The sequence below is a fragment of the Corella eumyota genome, chromosome 4, assembly GCF_963082875.1.
Source record: "Corella eumyota chromosome 4, kaCorEumy4.1, whole genome shotgun sequence".
NCBI classification, from domain to species: Eukaryota; Metazoa; Chordata; class Ascidiacea; order Phlebobranchia; family Corellidae; genus Corella; species Corella eumyota.
Window position 1 is genome coordinate 11,945,398 of NC_137493.1, and position 14,805 is coordinate 11,960,202.

At 30.7% G+C, this 14,805-nt stretch overlaps 3 protein-coding genes across 3 annotated transcripts; 2 read left to right on the forward strand and 1 right to left on the reverse strand.

Annotated features, from left to right (window-relative positions):
- Positions 1-329: 329 nt before the first annotated feature.
- On the reverse strand, positions 330-3,215 carry LOC145750842 (tudor domain-containing protein 1-like). The gene has a single exon (XM_082566916.1). It carries the CDS (start codon positions 3,213-3,215, stop codon positions 330-332), a length of 2,886 nt encoding a protein of 961 aa, XP_082423042.1.
- A 1,070-nt stretch (positions 3,216-4,285) lies between these two features.
- On the forward strand, positions 4,286-6,991 carry LOC145750320 (uncharacterized). Its single transcript, XM_082566320.1, has 2 exons — positions 4,286-4,407; positions 4,528-6,991. The coding sequence occupies exon 2, from the start codon at positions 4,552-4,554 to the stop codon at positions 6,349-6,351; it is 1,800 nt and encodes a 599-aa protein (XP_082422446.1). The 5' UTR covers positions 4,286-4,407; positions 4,528-4,551; the 3' UTR covers positions 6,352-6,991.
- Positions 6,992-7,294: 303 nt separating this feature from the next.
- On the forward strand, positions 7,295-14,252 carry LOC145749306 (uncharacterized). Its single transcript, XM_082565033.1, has 12 exons — positions 7,295-8,553; positions 8,980-9,067; positions 9,401-9,525; positions 9,672-9,771; positions 10,044-10,168; positions 10,597-10,728; positions 11,009-11,082; positions 11,472-11,611; positions 11,683-11,766; positions 12,164-12,260; positions 12,406-12,546; positions 12,751-14,252. The coding sequence occupies exons 1-12, from the start codon at positions 8,420-8,422 to the stop codon at positions 13,443-13,445; spliced, it is 1,935 nt and encodes a 644-aa protein (XP_082421159.1). The 5' UTR covers positions 7,295-8,419; the 3' UTR covers positions 13,446-14,252.
- Positions 14,253-14,805: the final 553 nt, after the last annotated feature.

Sequence of the window (14,805 nt, forward strand, 5' to 3'; positions counted from 1 at the left end):
TATTTGCCCGTGATAATTTACCTGCACGCCACAAACGGAAGTTTGTTTTATTTTGTAGGCCTAAAAATTGAACATACCTACATATGTATGTGAAAATACATTACTTGATCTAGTCTTTAGATCTTACTTATTATTACCACAATGGTAAACTACTTAATAAAAAATAAATAAGGAACTTAACAAGGTATCACTGTTACAAAATCAAATACTAAAATATTATTCTTAAAAAGGAACATTATTATAACGAACAAAACAGTGCTACCATTAACACTTAAAATCAACAGAAAAAGTACTTTAAAAAAGTTTTTTTTGTTATTAGAGTATTGTGCTTATTGAAAGCAAAACTCCCCACATTTGTATATAACCAAAAGGTTGATTAACCTTGGTGCTAAAACAACATATTCTCCTTTTGTCTTTCCCACAAACTTTGCATCCAGAGGTTCACCCACAGATGAACTTAGCACTGTGATGTAGTCATTGCTCCATTTGCCGTCAGTTATCGGCTTTATGTTGGCCAATGAACATTTTAAACCTTGAACAGGAAGAACACCAAACTCCTTTGGCAAACCCATGACTTCGTCGCAAGAAACAGAGCAAGTGTTACCATAGTCAATGTACTCAACTACACATTTATCACCTTCAATGGATTGAATACAAGCTCTATACCAGCACTGGTCTTCCTCAAAAAAGGCGGCACAAATTGCTCTTGGAACAAAATTGGTGAACGTCCCTTTTGGGAGATTGTTACAGCAGGCAGTGAGCTTTACAAGCAAATCAGAGAGTTCAATTAGTTGATCTGTTACTAGTTGACACCAGAAAAGCCCTGGTTTGCAACAGGAGGTGATATTAATTGAAACAGTTTGGTCTTTGACGGGCTTTACTACTGAAAGAGTATCACAATACTGAACTATTTTAGTTGGTGAAGGTCTAGGGACACTTGATATAACAGTAAAAAGATCCTCTTTTACAACTGGCTTTGGTATCTCTTTTACGATTTTCGTTGGTGTTTCCACAGCTAGTTTATTTGAAAAAAGATATTCCTGAAGAGTGGTGTCGGAATCAGCATAAATTGTAACTGAACAATGTCCATTTTCCAAAGAGATAATCTTAGCATTTAAAGCATTATTCTGGCAAGCTTTTATGGCCTCAACTGCCTTGTCTGACCAACTTTCTCCAACGGGAAAACAATCATGTAAACTTGCAGAATATGCTTGAATCGGTAAGGCATAAAAATCACTGGGTAGTGAATGAATTTTTTGATGGCTGACAATTTCGATGTTCCCATAATCCAGAAAGAGAACTTCAAATTTATTATCTGGTAAAACCTCCAATACTTTTCCTCTGTACCACATGGAGTCTTCATCATAAAGTACAGCACAAACCTCTCCTGAATTGTATTTGCATTGTGGGTCAGAGTCTAGCGAAGAACACATCAAAGTAAGTTCTTTAAGATATTGATTCAATGTGTTCAAACTCTCTTTGACTACTTGAAAGTGGAAGTTACTGGGGTCTTTTACGGAAGTAATGACAAGGCTAAAAAGATTTTTAGGTAGCTCTTCATGAGTAAGAGAAACTTCCGGCATCGGTTTAACCTTTTTTTTATCTTTATCTACTTTAGATACAACAGGAGTTTGAATTAGAGAACTAGTAACTTTATTGAAAGTGGTTGGTTTAACGACAGAAGGGGTCAAAACCTCATTGTGGTTAATATCATTTGTTATCTTTTTTGGCTTAGCACGCATCCAGTTATTCTTAACAATTTCCTCATTGAAACACACCTCACCACAAATCACATTCGCGAATATTTGCCCATCAGAAATTTGTTGAACAACAATTTTGATTGTTGTGCTTTGCTGCAAATAAGTAGTGAAAACTCGGATGGCTTCTTCCGACCATCCTTCACTATCGTCTACATCCGCCAACTTCAAGCTTACAACAAATGCAGGATACTTGAAATACTCCCGGGGAAGTTCCCTAATTTGACTCAAGGACACAACTTCGGAGTTGCCATAGTCAATAAAACAAACTTTAACGTTCATTTCTTCGATTGCATCAATACGCACTCGATACCACTGGCCATCTTCTGAGTATAAGGCAGCACCAATTGATCCAACCTTTGCGTTTAAGAGTTGCGGCCGATCCTTCAAACAAAACCAGTCCTTGAGCTTGCTTTGCAGAGAATCTAAACTTATGTCAGTCTTGGGTTGTATTTCCTGACAAAAAATAGTACCAGAAGCAAAATCAAGGTCAGTTATGTTCATAACTTTGTAATCTCCAACTTGTAATGGGTAATCAGGTAAAGTTGTTGCCGATTTTCGTTCAATGGTTTTATTCTCATCAGGTGATGGTATCTTATCAATTTTAGTGGAAAGAGATTTTAGATGCTTTGCAACGTTTTTACAAATATCTTCATCAACATGAACAAGGGGTTCTTCGTTAAAATGATATTCATTTTTGCTTTGGGTTTTAAGCTCATCAATTTTCTTACATGTTTTCTTGTGATCTGCCCAGTGAACATTTTGACATTCTTTGGAGCAGTAATAAACTGTCATGCATTTCCCACAATATGTGGAAGACTTCTTTTTACACACTTGGCAGATTTTTTTACCTTCTGGTTTTGGGTCGCTGTTGTTATCCCTTTTAAAGGAAGTTTTTACTTGGTTTACATTCAATGGATTGAAATTTACATTTTGAAGCACATTATCTTCAGATTTTGATGGACTTCTTTGTATATTAGGTAAATACTCTTCGTCAAGCTTTTGTTTAAGTTGCTTTAAGTCTTTTTCGATCAATGGACCTTTTTCCAACCTTTCTATTAATTCCAGAGCTGATTTTTGGGAGGGACTACATCTGGTATCGATTTCATTTCGCCGTTTTGCATACTCCACCCTCAGCTGATATTTTCCAAATTGAAACCGGTTAAGATTTCTTATAGCATTTTCGGCCTCTGATGAAGAAGCATATTCTATAAAACCAGCCTTGGGCCTTCCCGGAACTTTGGCATCCAATACTCGAGAACACAAAACTTTTCCGTAGGACGAAAACAAATTTTTAAGAGCATGCCTAGTTAACTCAGGGGGAATACCCACAACGTAGAGGCTGATTACTGGGGCATCACCCTCTGCTGCATCCGGCCTTTTTTTTCCACCAGTATCCGGGTTAAAGCTCCGATTGTTAAAAGCTTCGCTTTGTGGGTCCCAGCTGTCGTTTGGCATTTTATAGATTATAAAAAAACTTTAATGCTAAGTTTCTAACAAAAAAATTTACACTTTAAATTAAAAAAATTCTGCTCTAGGTTAAAGTAACTAATACAACCTTAACAACAAGTATTCCGTCTGAGTTAGCATTGCCATTTTGCAATATTTATAACCCATTATTTTGCCCTATTGTTAAGTTGTTGATTGCTTATAGCGTAGGAGGGGGGCTTTGTGATGCGAATTGGCTTATTGGGTACTTCAGTATTAACATAAACCAAATTGTTAAAAATACATAAATAGTGAAAAACTTTAAGTAAAAACTAAATTAAGCTTTGATGCAACACAGAAATTTAGTTGAAAATAAAATACCATAAATTTAACTTAGTTATTGTTTTTTAAATATTTAAAAACTGCTGGTAAGAAACTAACTAAAAAATATGCGTTTTATTATAACAAATTTGAAGGCATAACAACAGTTTTACCTAATAGAAATAAATACTAATGAGCAATTTAAACACTTGACTAAAAATCTATAAAAAGTAGTTTTTTAAGAGTTATTTTATTCTCTAAACTAATTTTAAAAACCATATCGTTCAGTACGTTCACCACGTGCTTTTTTTCGAGAAAATCCACTTTGCTAAATTTAAACAATTAAAAATATCAATCTTTTTTAAAAACAAACAGTATAGTAACGTGACTATCTTGTTTAGCATAAACTATATTTTTAATACATAAACTTAAACTAAATGTAATCAAAAACAGTAGATTAATATGGATAAAAATTCACAAACATTTGATGCAAACCTACATTGCTGGTGGTAACAGGAGTTTAAAATACCAATTGTGGTAACCTGGTCGTTTTAGCTAAAGTACCAATCGCAATACTAATAATCTGGTACAAATACCATTAATAATTTGTTTAATAGTTTAAAATTTATACAAATTAATTTGGTAAGCAAGTATTATAAAAAGATATAAATTTAAATGCAAATCTGTGAGGATAAACTAAATCTAGAGGGGAATCCCGATATTTACATACAGTATTGTTTACAAGATAACAAATATTATAAGATTCTAACTACTCAGGATATATTTTAAGGTTTTATTTTGGATATTTATTAAAGGCTATTTGCTTTTGGCGCAAAACAAAAAAGTGAATTAAATTGTATAATCTAATAAGTGGACGTAAATAAACAGATAAAGCTTTTACGTAAGATCCTCTAAAATAAATATACTTAAAATATTTACAATAAAAAATAAAATTCATTAAAAATTGTTTAAAAAGGGGCCTTGTTGCAATTGTTTAAATTAACAGTGACTTTTATTACAGGCCTTGGTAACTTGAATTTGTAGCATGTATGTGATATTCATATGGTGCTTTATGTTACTTGCTCAAGTTAGTGCATTTAGCCAATGTTCAAATAACTGTTCAACATATTCCCCACAAGTTGGAAAGGAATACAAAAGGAATTTTATTGCTTGCCAAGTTCAATCAGAAATTTGTAATTTAGTTGGCAAAAATGTTCCAACAGAAAATCCAAATCCTAACATTTTGAACCATGGTGTTTATCTTTATATTGACCCTGACAGTAACACTGTTAAAATTGGGTTAAATGTAACCTGGCAGATGGTACAAACTGCATCCATAAAGAGAATTAAGGGTCACAAATTAGAGATTCGGAATAAAAATCATTTACCCGATAAAACTTTTATGACATACTTTTGTTTTCAAGATCAACTTAACTTTAATAGCCATGCACACGCCAAATTTTTCTATGACTGTTATGGAGATGAAGTTGGTCCAACTGTTTACGCTGGTGAAGAATATTCAGTTTCAGTTACAAATGTTAACAATATAAACAGGGAAATAAATAAAAACATAACAATTAAAGTGCCAAAATGCACTGATAAAAGAATGAACATTGCAACGGAATGTGTTTTACAAAGCCAATTACGGTCAACTGTGATGACTAAAACATGTGGGGAGAAGTCGATTGTCTACAACTACAATATGCCTAGTGAATATGGTAAAACTGTTACAATAACTGTGTTAAGATTGGGAGATACAAACAACTTAGCTACAGTGAAAACTGATTACAGAATGCAAAATCAAACAAACTCGACAGTAATTATACCGGTTTCCCATAAAAATTCAAACTATAGTGTAATTGCCAAAGGTGAAAATATGGAGCGGTATGTTTTGGAAGATGTGGTTTTTGTTGGTGAATGCCATTTAGAAAGTATTTCGCTGATAATCGGGGTCGTAATAGGCGCAGTGGTGTTATTGTCAGGTTTAATTATTTTGTTATGGGCGCGTAGAAAACTTGAAAGTACAGAGGTTCCAATTAAAGACGAAGCTGAAACTCCAATACTGCCCCCAGTGGATATACCAGACAAAAAAGTTTTTATTTTGTATTCATCAAAAAATAAAACACATGAAAAGCTTGTAGAGGCATTTGCTTCTTACTTACAAAAGGATCTTGGACTTACAGTGATGCTGGAGTGTTGGAATCAAATTATTAAAAGTATGAGCATTGCTGATTGGTTTATTGAGACCATAGATTCTTATGACAAAGTTTTGACTGTATGGTCATTAGAAGCCATGGAAGAGTGGAAAAATAAAGACAATGGGAACTGCCATGTCAACAACAGCATTGCCCCTGCTTTAATACATATTAAAAGAAAGCTAGGACCTATTGAAAACAACCAAAAATATTTTTTCACATATTTTGAACATGATTCATATGATGTAGTACCAGAAGCATGGAGGAACATGCACTTACAGCACTACTGTCTGATGGATAACTTTGGGGAACTTTACTTTCGGATTATTGAGCAAGAAAAGTATATGCCAGAAAGTTCGGTGGAAATCAACAGAATTGAGGTAGACGAAAACGGTAAATGGATGCCAATACATTATGGATTAAAATTAAAAATGGCACTCGATCATGTTCAAGATGAGAATGGCACAGGCACAATGGCAACCGTCAACAATGGTACATCGGCAACTTTAAACTATAGCGCAACACCAGCTATAAACTATATTCAAATAATACCACCCCCACCTGTTATGTTGCCTGAGGAAAGCGGACATTGTCCATACCATAGAGGATTAGAAAACAGATTAAATGGGGGCTTGTACGAAGGTTTGTAAGCAATATAACCCAAAACAAATAAAAATTAAGCATCACCTTTAATTAGTTCAGATTATCTGTAAAAAGTAAAACATAAACTATTGACATCTTAAACTATTCACATCCTTTTTTTTCGAAAAATAACCTTGTAGATAATATTCAGTAAAAATATTTAACAAACAAATTACATATATATATATAGAAAACACTTAAAACCGATGGTGTGAGAAAAAAAATTAAAATAAGATCAAACCATTGGATTTGTTTCAAAAATCCAATATATTAAGATTCCAATGATTTTAATCTTACTTCTTCAGTTATTAATTTATTTTAAAGAACTTATTCATACTTCAAAAAAAAAAAATTCAAAAATAATTAAAAATAATTTTTTTTACTTTAAGGTCCCCTATGTATTTCACGAGGTTTTTCATTTTTTTTTACATGTGGTGCTCTTCTATTGATTGAATTTCATATAAATGTGTTTATTTATTTTGTATTCGAATAAATATTGCAAACTTGTTCAATGCTATTCAGTGTTTAAACACCTTAATTCAAGAATTGATTAATTTTTTAACATATATCATGTATCTTAATTTTTTTAAATGTGTTTTTCTTCAATTTCTGTAAATCTATACATTTTTTAAAAATATTAAACAAACTTGCACCTTATAATCTATATACTCTTTCTGTATTTGTAAATACTCTATAAAAAAATTGTAAAAATGTAGTGTTTTATTTAAAATATATATTAGTAAAAAAACTTTAAATTAAATAAGACAGTTTTCCTTATCGAGGATAAATAAATGTTAAAAGTTTTTACTGGAACCACACTTGGTCATGTATTAGTCAAAAGTTCGGTTTAGAAAATTTACATATTTGTAATAACTTAATATTGGGAGGAAGTGTATTTAAAAGATGCTATTTAAAGAATCTTATTGTACCATACTAAGTTATATAAAATTATTTAATATTAACTAAGTTGTATTGTATAATTCACTATTACACAGGCGGATTAACGTTAAAAACGGAAAAACAAAATTTTTACGTTGTACGTTAATTCCAAATACGATAAATGTGTCAAAACTAATAAACCAAAATAATACAGGCTTCTTTATTTAAGTAGCATAGCTATTACATAACTATCTACAAGTATGAAATTTGGCAGGTAAATAAATACCCACTGCAAGTGTTTCTCTTATCTTAGAAAAACTAAATAATGCGCCCAAAAAGCCCGTACATGTAACTAAGTGACGTATATTAAGAGATGTGACAGAAATGTGGCACTTTGGTCAGATTTGACTTTCTGATTAGTAATTTATATATTTTGACTACCTTGAATGTAAGAGGTTTGGGATAGGGTTGATGAAGCTCTAAAAGCAGATAAGCGTTGCCCGCCAGTTTAAAATAGTAGTACGGGTACCTATAAACTATACAGGATCGAATGGATCAAATGTATATCAAATGGTTATCGAATGGACCGAATAAATAGAATGGAAAAAAATATTGCATAAATTAAACCCTAACCCCGACCCTCACCCATTCAGAATAAGCATAATGCATGCGATCCATTCGGTCCATTCGATCCTGTATAGTTTATAGGTACCGTAGTAGTACTTAAATAAATGCGAAAAGGGCGGTATTCACAGGAGAAGATTAGGGTAAGGTTATAAAAATTCCGCCTTTACAGCTTTTCCGCATTTATAAACTTGGCAGTTGACGCCAACAGAGCTTCGGGTTGATTTATATTTAAAAGCCTCTTAACCCCTTATTGCAAGTGTTTTTAAATAGTTTTAAATCAATGAAAACATTTTTTGAGGGGTGTAAAAGTATTTCCAATAAAAAGGGGATGAAAAAACTTTTTTGGGGTAATAGGAAGGGTAATAACCACATACCAAATTATAAAAGGTTGGAAACTACAAAATAAATTGAAATATTGAAAAGATAATATATATAATCCAGTTTATAAAAAATTGTTACATGAATAAGTATACAACTTAATATAAAGTAATCCGAGTACTAAAACCAAAAAATTTAAATTAATACAATTTATTTTATTCTTCACTAGTTTTATTAATTAAAACTTTTAAAATGGATAGTTATGATCAAACCAGTGTTTCTATCGACAAATTTATCAGAAAACAAAACAACACACAGAATCAACCATTAGAATTTGAAAAACTTGGATTACAAAATCAATATCAAAACAACAACAATACCAATCAGTAAGTGTATTAAGATTGATTAATTTCCCCTTGTCAGAGATAGATTTAAAACAAAAAATCAGATAAAGATAAACAATGCCCTTTCCACGGTAACAGTATATACCAAACTTATTTAAAATTTTAAAATATGCTTTTTTCATGTAAACCCAAATTAAAAAAAAAAGTTCTTGTAAGCATTTAACCCCACAATCTAATGATTAAACAACACAAATGTAAAATATTTTAAGATATAATACATATAGTTTGATGCAGACCAAGCCCTATACTATAAGTCTAAATGTATTTGCTTTATGAACAAATCTGACATTTTTAAACATTTTTTTCAAATGAAAACTCATTTATACGAATGTAATATTTAAATTAAAATTTTTTTTTTGGATTTTTATATTTCATAGAAAGATTACTTATTTTGTATTTTGTTTATAGAAATGTATCAAGCAGTGGGCAAAACAATACAAGTGAAAATAATGAGCGTGGTATGATTCGACATACTATTATTCCAGAAGATGGAAAGGTATTAAATTATTAAAGCAAAATTTATTAATTTTTTTAAAACATTGATCATTTATTATATTTATATTTATAAGCAATATATATATATAAGTTATTGCTTTAGCCTAGTCAGAAAACAAAAGAAAACTTGATTTAATAAAGCTAAATTTACATAATAATACTTATATATAAATGTTCAATATAAGTCCACCTTGTAAATAAACAAGTTTATGTGACAACCAATTTAATAGTTACTACATTCTTAAAAAATAAATTAAATTTAACTAAATTTACCTGAAAAATATTTTTTATTAACTTATCTTTATTGAAATTAGTTAATATTGGTATTTTTTAGGTTCTTATGACAGTGTCCCCCTCACATGATTTGTGTATGCCACAAGATGAAAACATAGACGGTGCAACTATTACTCTGGAAACTTTCGACAAACAAAGTTTAAAAAAGGATGTCAAAAAATTCAAGTATGCCCTTGTAAAAATATAGATCTAAAAAGTTTTAATTAATTTTTGTAACCGCTATATTTTACAAAAATTATATAATATTGAAAATGTTTTTTATGATAATAAAAAGTTAACTGGGGTTAAAAACATCATCTTATATTTTCTAGATGTTTTTACACAGGCTGTAAAAGAATGTACACCACTGCAGGAAACCTTAAATCACATCAAAAAACGCACAGGGGGGAATATTACTTTGTTTGTGACCAGGTAAATTTTCCCACATACCAAATATATTTTTGTTAAAAAAATAAATTTTCTAAAAAACAAAAAAATTATATTTAAAATATTAAAAAAAAAATTCAAAACTAATTTTTGTTAAAACATTTTAAAACACTTAAAAAAATGTTTTTTGGAAGAAAATTTTTTTAAAATTATTCACTGGATATTAACCAGCCCCTGCATAATAAATAACATGTACGGTCTGTGTTTCAGCCGGGAAGTTAAGCCAAGTAATGTTTATTGTTTCCTGTCTTTTACAGGATGGCTGTGGAAAGGCTTTTTTAACGAGCTACAGCCTTAAAGTTCATGTTCGTGTTCATACAAAAGAAAGACCGTATCAATGTTCTATGGAACAGTGCGAAAAATCATTCAATACCTTATACAGGTAAGATTTTATTTACTTTTTCTGCTTGAATATTCAAATTTTGAGAAAGTGCCTAAAACAGTTTATGAAAATAGATTTCTTTTCTTAACACATTAGATTTATGGTATTACCCAGTTGGAATTGCTTAAGGCTGTATTAACTATTTCTCTAAACAACAATCTATTTTAAATCATGATTTGTTTAGTATGTCATGTGATTTTAAAACAGATTATTTATAATTTGATTAAAATTGATTTCCATCAGCTTTTAATTCAATTATTTTAAGTTAAGTTTATTGATTAATATACCTAATAAGTGTAATGGCAGCATAAAAAATTAACATAAATGTGCCATAGCAAAAAAAAATACCCCAAAAAAACATATTTTAATTTACCACCTAAAATATTTTAATTTACCACCTAAATTCTAGTTTATACAATGTTTTACAGGTTAAAAGCGCATCAAAGGTTACACAGTGGTGAGACGTTTAACTGTGACTCAGACGGTTGTTCGAAGTTCTTTACAACTCTTAGCGATTTGCGCAAACATTACAGAACTCATACTGGAGAACGGCCATTCAAGTATGTATTCAGCAGTAACATAATTGGCTTCGTTAAACAACAAGTCTTTTAAGGTTAAATGGTGTATAACATTTATTAATAGTGTATGAACCCCACATTATAGTTGATGACTGATAGACTATGTAACAACTGTTTTAACACTACTAGTATATATATAAGAATATCGTGTTACATGATACTACATTGTATTGTTTAAAATACCTTGTATTATGTATTGTGAAGATGGGCTTACAACAAGATATTGAAACAAAAAAAATTTTTAATCAATTCTGTATTTTAGATGCCAAGTGCCTGAATGTACTAAAGCATTCACTGTCAGTCACCATCTTAAATATCATACCAGAAGCCATACAGGTAAAATAGCCTACTTAAAATTAACGACCTAATGTATATATATGTATATATAACATAGTAATTAAAACAATATGCTAAAATTCTATATTGTGTGATTATAAAAACTAACTGTGTAAATTATAACACAAGGCTTGTATATTCAAACAACCATAATACTAACTTTTAACTGTTAAAAAAATTACCAAACCTAAAAATGCTTTTTTGTTGTTATTAATAAAAATTACTTAATATATATCATGACTATATTTCGGTCAACTAAACACAAATTTACCCAGCATGTATTTTTATTTAAATACACTTGTATATTAGCCTGCCTATATAAAAAATCAAACTAGGGGTTCTACTTGTTAAATTCCATTTCCTAATAGGGATAAAAATTTATATTGAAGGAGAAAAGCCGTTTGCATGCGAAGAGGTAGGCTGTGAAAAGGCTTACGCAACCTCAAACAGTTTAAAATTACACAAATGTAATACCCACAAGCAAGATACACAACCAAAAAATCCAACACACCAGTCCAATTATGACATGGTAAGTAAACATTCCACTTTTTTTAAATCGAAATTTTTTTGAGATGAAATTTAATTTTTATTTTTTCGTAGGATAAAGCAGCTGAGATGTTATTAGGTGCGGCAAACTCACTAAGATTAAACCAAGAACAACCACAACAATTTAATCAAATGCAGGTGAGCAATCATATTGTTATATTTTTTTTAACTTTTATACTTACATATAACAGAGCTTAGTGTACAATATATGTATTTTAATTTATATTTACAAGTATCGAATCTAAAGCCTTACAAATAAAAATAATGTGTTATTCGTGGTGCCCAAGTAAATTATTCGGGCAAATATCAGTTAAAAAGTGGGACCATATAACAACAATTAAAATTCAGACCAATATGTCTAAGCCTAGTGGACATTTTATGTATTTCTCATTTATACCGCCATTTTACAATATTTAAAAAGCAACCTGTATTTATTAAATATACCAGAATAACAATAACACCCCACTTTTTATAAAATTACTTTTGTTCATAAAACAAATTGAATCAAAAAATCAAAAATAACTTTTTCGTTTAGAACAAAATAGCGCCTTATGTGGATCCAGCAACAATTAACTTTCCAGGACAATCTAATATCACTTTACAAGGGGTTACAAGTTTAAATACAAACTCAGGTAATTAAAGATATATACTACCAGTGGTATATGATTGCCATGTGTGTTATTGTTAGTAGAACACTAAAACTTTTTTTTTCTAACAAAAAGACCAAAACGGGGCAAATTAACCTTGATTTCTAACTGTGTTTATTTTTTAATAAAGTAACATCGCCAGCTCAACAACAGCAAACTTGTTGCTCGAAAGATTCAAGTCCGTCAAACTTTACAACGGTTGAAACTGGCAATTCCCTTAACAGTTCCGAAATATCATCATTAGCTAAAGTGGCCATGCAAGCTATATCAGGTAGGTTTTTAAATACTTTATTATAAGTGAAAAACGATTGGGAATTTGTTTCTACATGGCCAAGAACCATATATATTATTTAGCTAAGTTGATACATATGTATATATATATATATTAATATGTTCAATTTATAGCTTTGCATATAAAATAATGATAAACTGAAGCTACGTTACAATGTGAGCTTAATATATGTTTTTTATTTAGAAAACACATTTGAAGGCATCCCAATTGTAATTATCAAAAAGGAAACGAAAGAAATTTGCCATTGCCCTTGTAACAACAGCACAGCAGAACACGTTCAAGCCACCAACACAACGCCACCAACTGCTCAACTTATCGTGCTCGACAGCAAGACGATGAACAACAGCAACCTAGCAAACACTCAGGTCGAACAACCAGTTTCCTATCAAAGCATCCAGGCTGAAACTGCACCAAAGCCTCCTGAGCCAACTCTGATGCAAAGTAACTTGACTAGGCCACAAGAGGATATCAGTAACATGTATTACAATAATTACACGTCCGAGCGATCTATGAATAATATAGGGGGTGAGATATCACCAGGATTTTCTTTACATGATTTCGGATTAACCCCAAACCAAGGTGGAGGCTCGAGTACTTTCGATTTCATGAAAATGCCAGAAAACATGGTAATGAATAACAATAACGGCTCACAATTTAGTCGGATGAATCCTTCTGGTATTAATCCTAGTGAAATGAACCAAAATAACTTTTCCTTTCCGTTGATGGACACAAATAAATCACAGAACATGGGGGTTGACACACAGGATTGCTGTAGCGATAGTGGACACACACTTCAGTGTGTTACGCTAGGATGTGGCCCAAACGAGAACTGCATGCCAGCGCACAGTCTCAGTAACATAGCTAGTTCGTCTGCCTAAAAAATTTCTTACTTGTGCATGTTTTAGTTGTGGCTTAATTAGTATTTAAATAACATTACCTGAAAAGCATCGAAAACACAAAAATTTTACTTTTCTGTACATAGTATACCAAAGCTTTCACAACTGTTATGTCCAAATAACTGACAATTTTCCCTTTTTTTTGCCTATTTTGAACTGTAACTTTGCGGCATTATTGTTTCTTCAAGCCTGAACATGTTCCTATAAATAATTCTTTCCTTCCAGTGTGCACTTTTCTGTTTAGTTCTATTTTATTCTAAGTATTTCTGTTTCGTGAACATTTTGTTTTTGCATTGTGGTGTATAGGTATATGTTGCATTATTATTATTATTATATTGTAAAGTGCTAGTGTTAGATGTAAACTCCAATAAAAGTGTTCTTGTTGCAGAAATGTTTTAAGATTTCAAGTAAAACACCTTAGTCACTTTCTGTTAGCTAGCCTTCTATTTAGAAATTGCAATATCTTACCTAACTTTCTCCAAAAATGACATCTAAATTTCAATGCTTTAAGTTACTATAGCGGCTTCGGGTAATTTTTCCTATAATTTACCATAGATTTTATACACCAACATTATATGTATATATATATTGCACATAATCATAACTATCTTTACAAAATTCTGATATGATTTCAATTATTTTGGCGCCGATTGTTAAAAGAAATTATTATGGCAAGTTTAAATACAAACTGAACCTTTTGTTTTTGTTAGGCGTTAGTTTCACTGCAATCGTAGTTAGGATTGTCTACATTCGCCGTGTATAACTTTTTAATATCATCCTAGAGTACAATTTTGTTCGGTTTAAATTTTAAAAAAGGTAAAAAAAATGGAAAAATATTTTTTTAAATTTGTTACAAGGTTAAATAGAAATAAAAAATTATTTTTTGAATCCTGTTTTTAAAGTTTTTTCCTTATTTAAAATTACACAGGAAATTTTTTAAGAGCAAATTGTTTTTTTAAATATTTTTAATTTACTTATATGAAAGTTGGGTATTTAAAATTTCCTATATTTAGAATTTACATCTATAGTAAGCAACATAGCAGTAAAGGATTTTACACTATAGTCTGCTTAAATTTATACAGATTAGTGTTATGGCCATGGCCGACTTTACTAAACATTTTTGTTCTAGATAAATGTTTTAAATTTATCTAAAAAAAATTCAGAAAATTTTAAAGGCACAATAAAAATAACAAAATAACTCAAATAACAAAGAACACTTACCTCTTTGTTATTTGAGAAAATTTGTCTTGGGTCCAATTTCTTTAAGGATGTCAATGTAATATCAACCTTTCTCTTGAAGTAGAAGATATAAATAACTAGGCCCAACACAATGACAAATAAG

What these genes read in the sequence shown, in the direction of transcription:
- LOC145750842 (XM_082566916.1), bottom strand. Translation starts at nt 3,215, where the DNA reads ATGCCAAACGACAGCTGGGACCCACAAAGCGAAGCTTTTAACAATCGG.
- LOC145750320 (XM_082566320.1), top strand. Translation starts at nt 4,552, where the DNA reads ATGTATGTGATATTCATATGGTGCTTTATGTTACTTGCTCAAGTTAGT.
- LOC145749306 (XM_082565033.1), top strand. Translation starts at nt 8,420, where the DNA reads ATGGATAGTTATGATCAAACCAGTGTTTCTATCGACAAATTTATCAGA. An exon ending in ATTACTTTGTTTGTGACCAG is followed by an intron (nt 9,772 to 10,043) that starts GTAAATTTTCCC and finishes TGTCTTTTACAG; the next exon opens with GATGGCTGTGGAAAGGCTTT. An exon ending in TCATTCAATACCTTATACAG is followed by an intron (nt 10,169 to 10,596) that starts GTAAGATTTTAT and finishes AATGTTTTACAG; the next exon opens with GTTAAAAGCGCATCAAAGGT.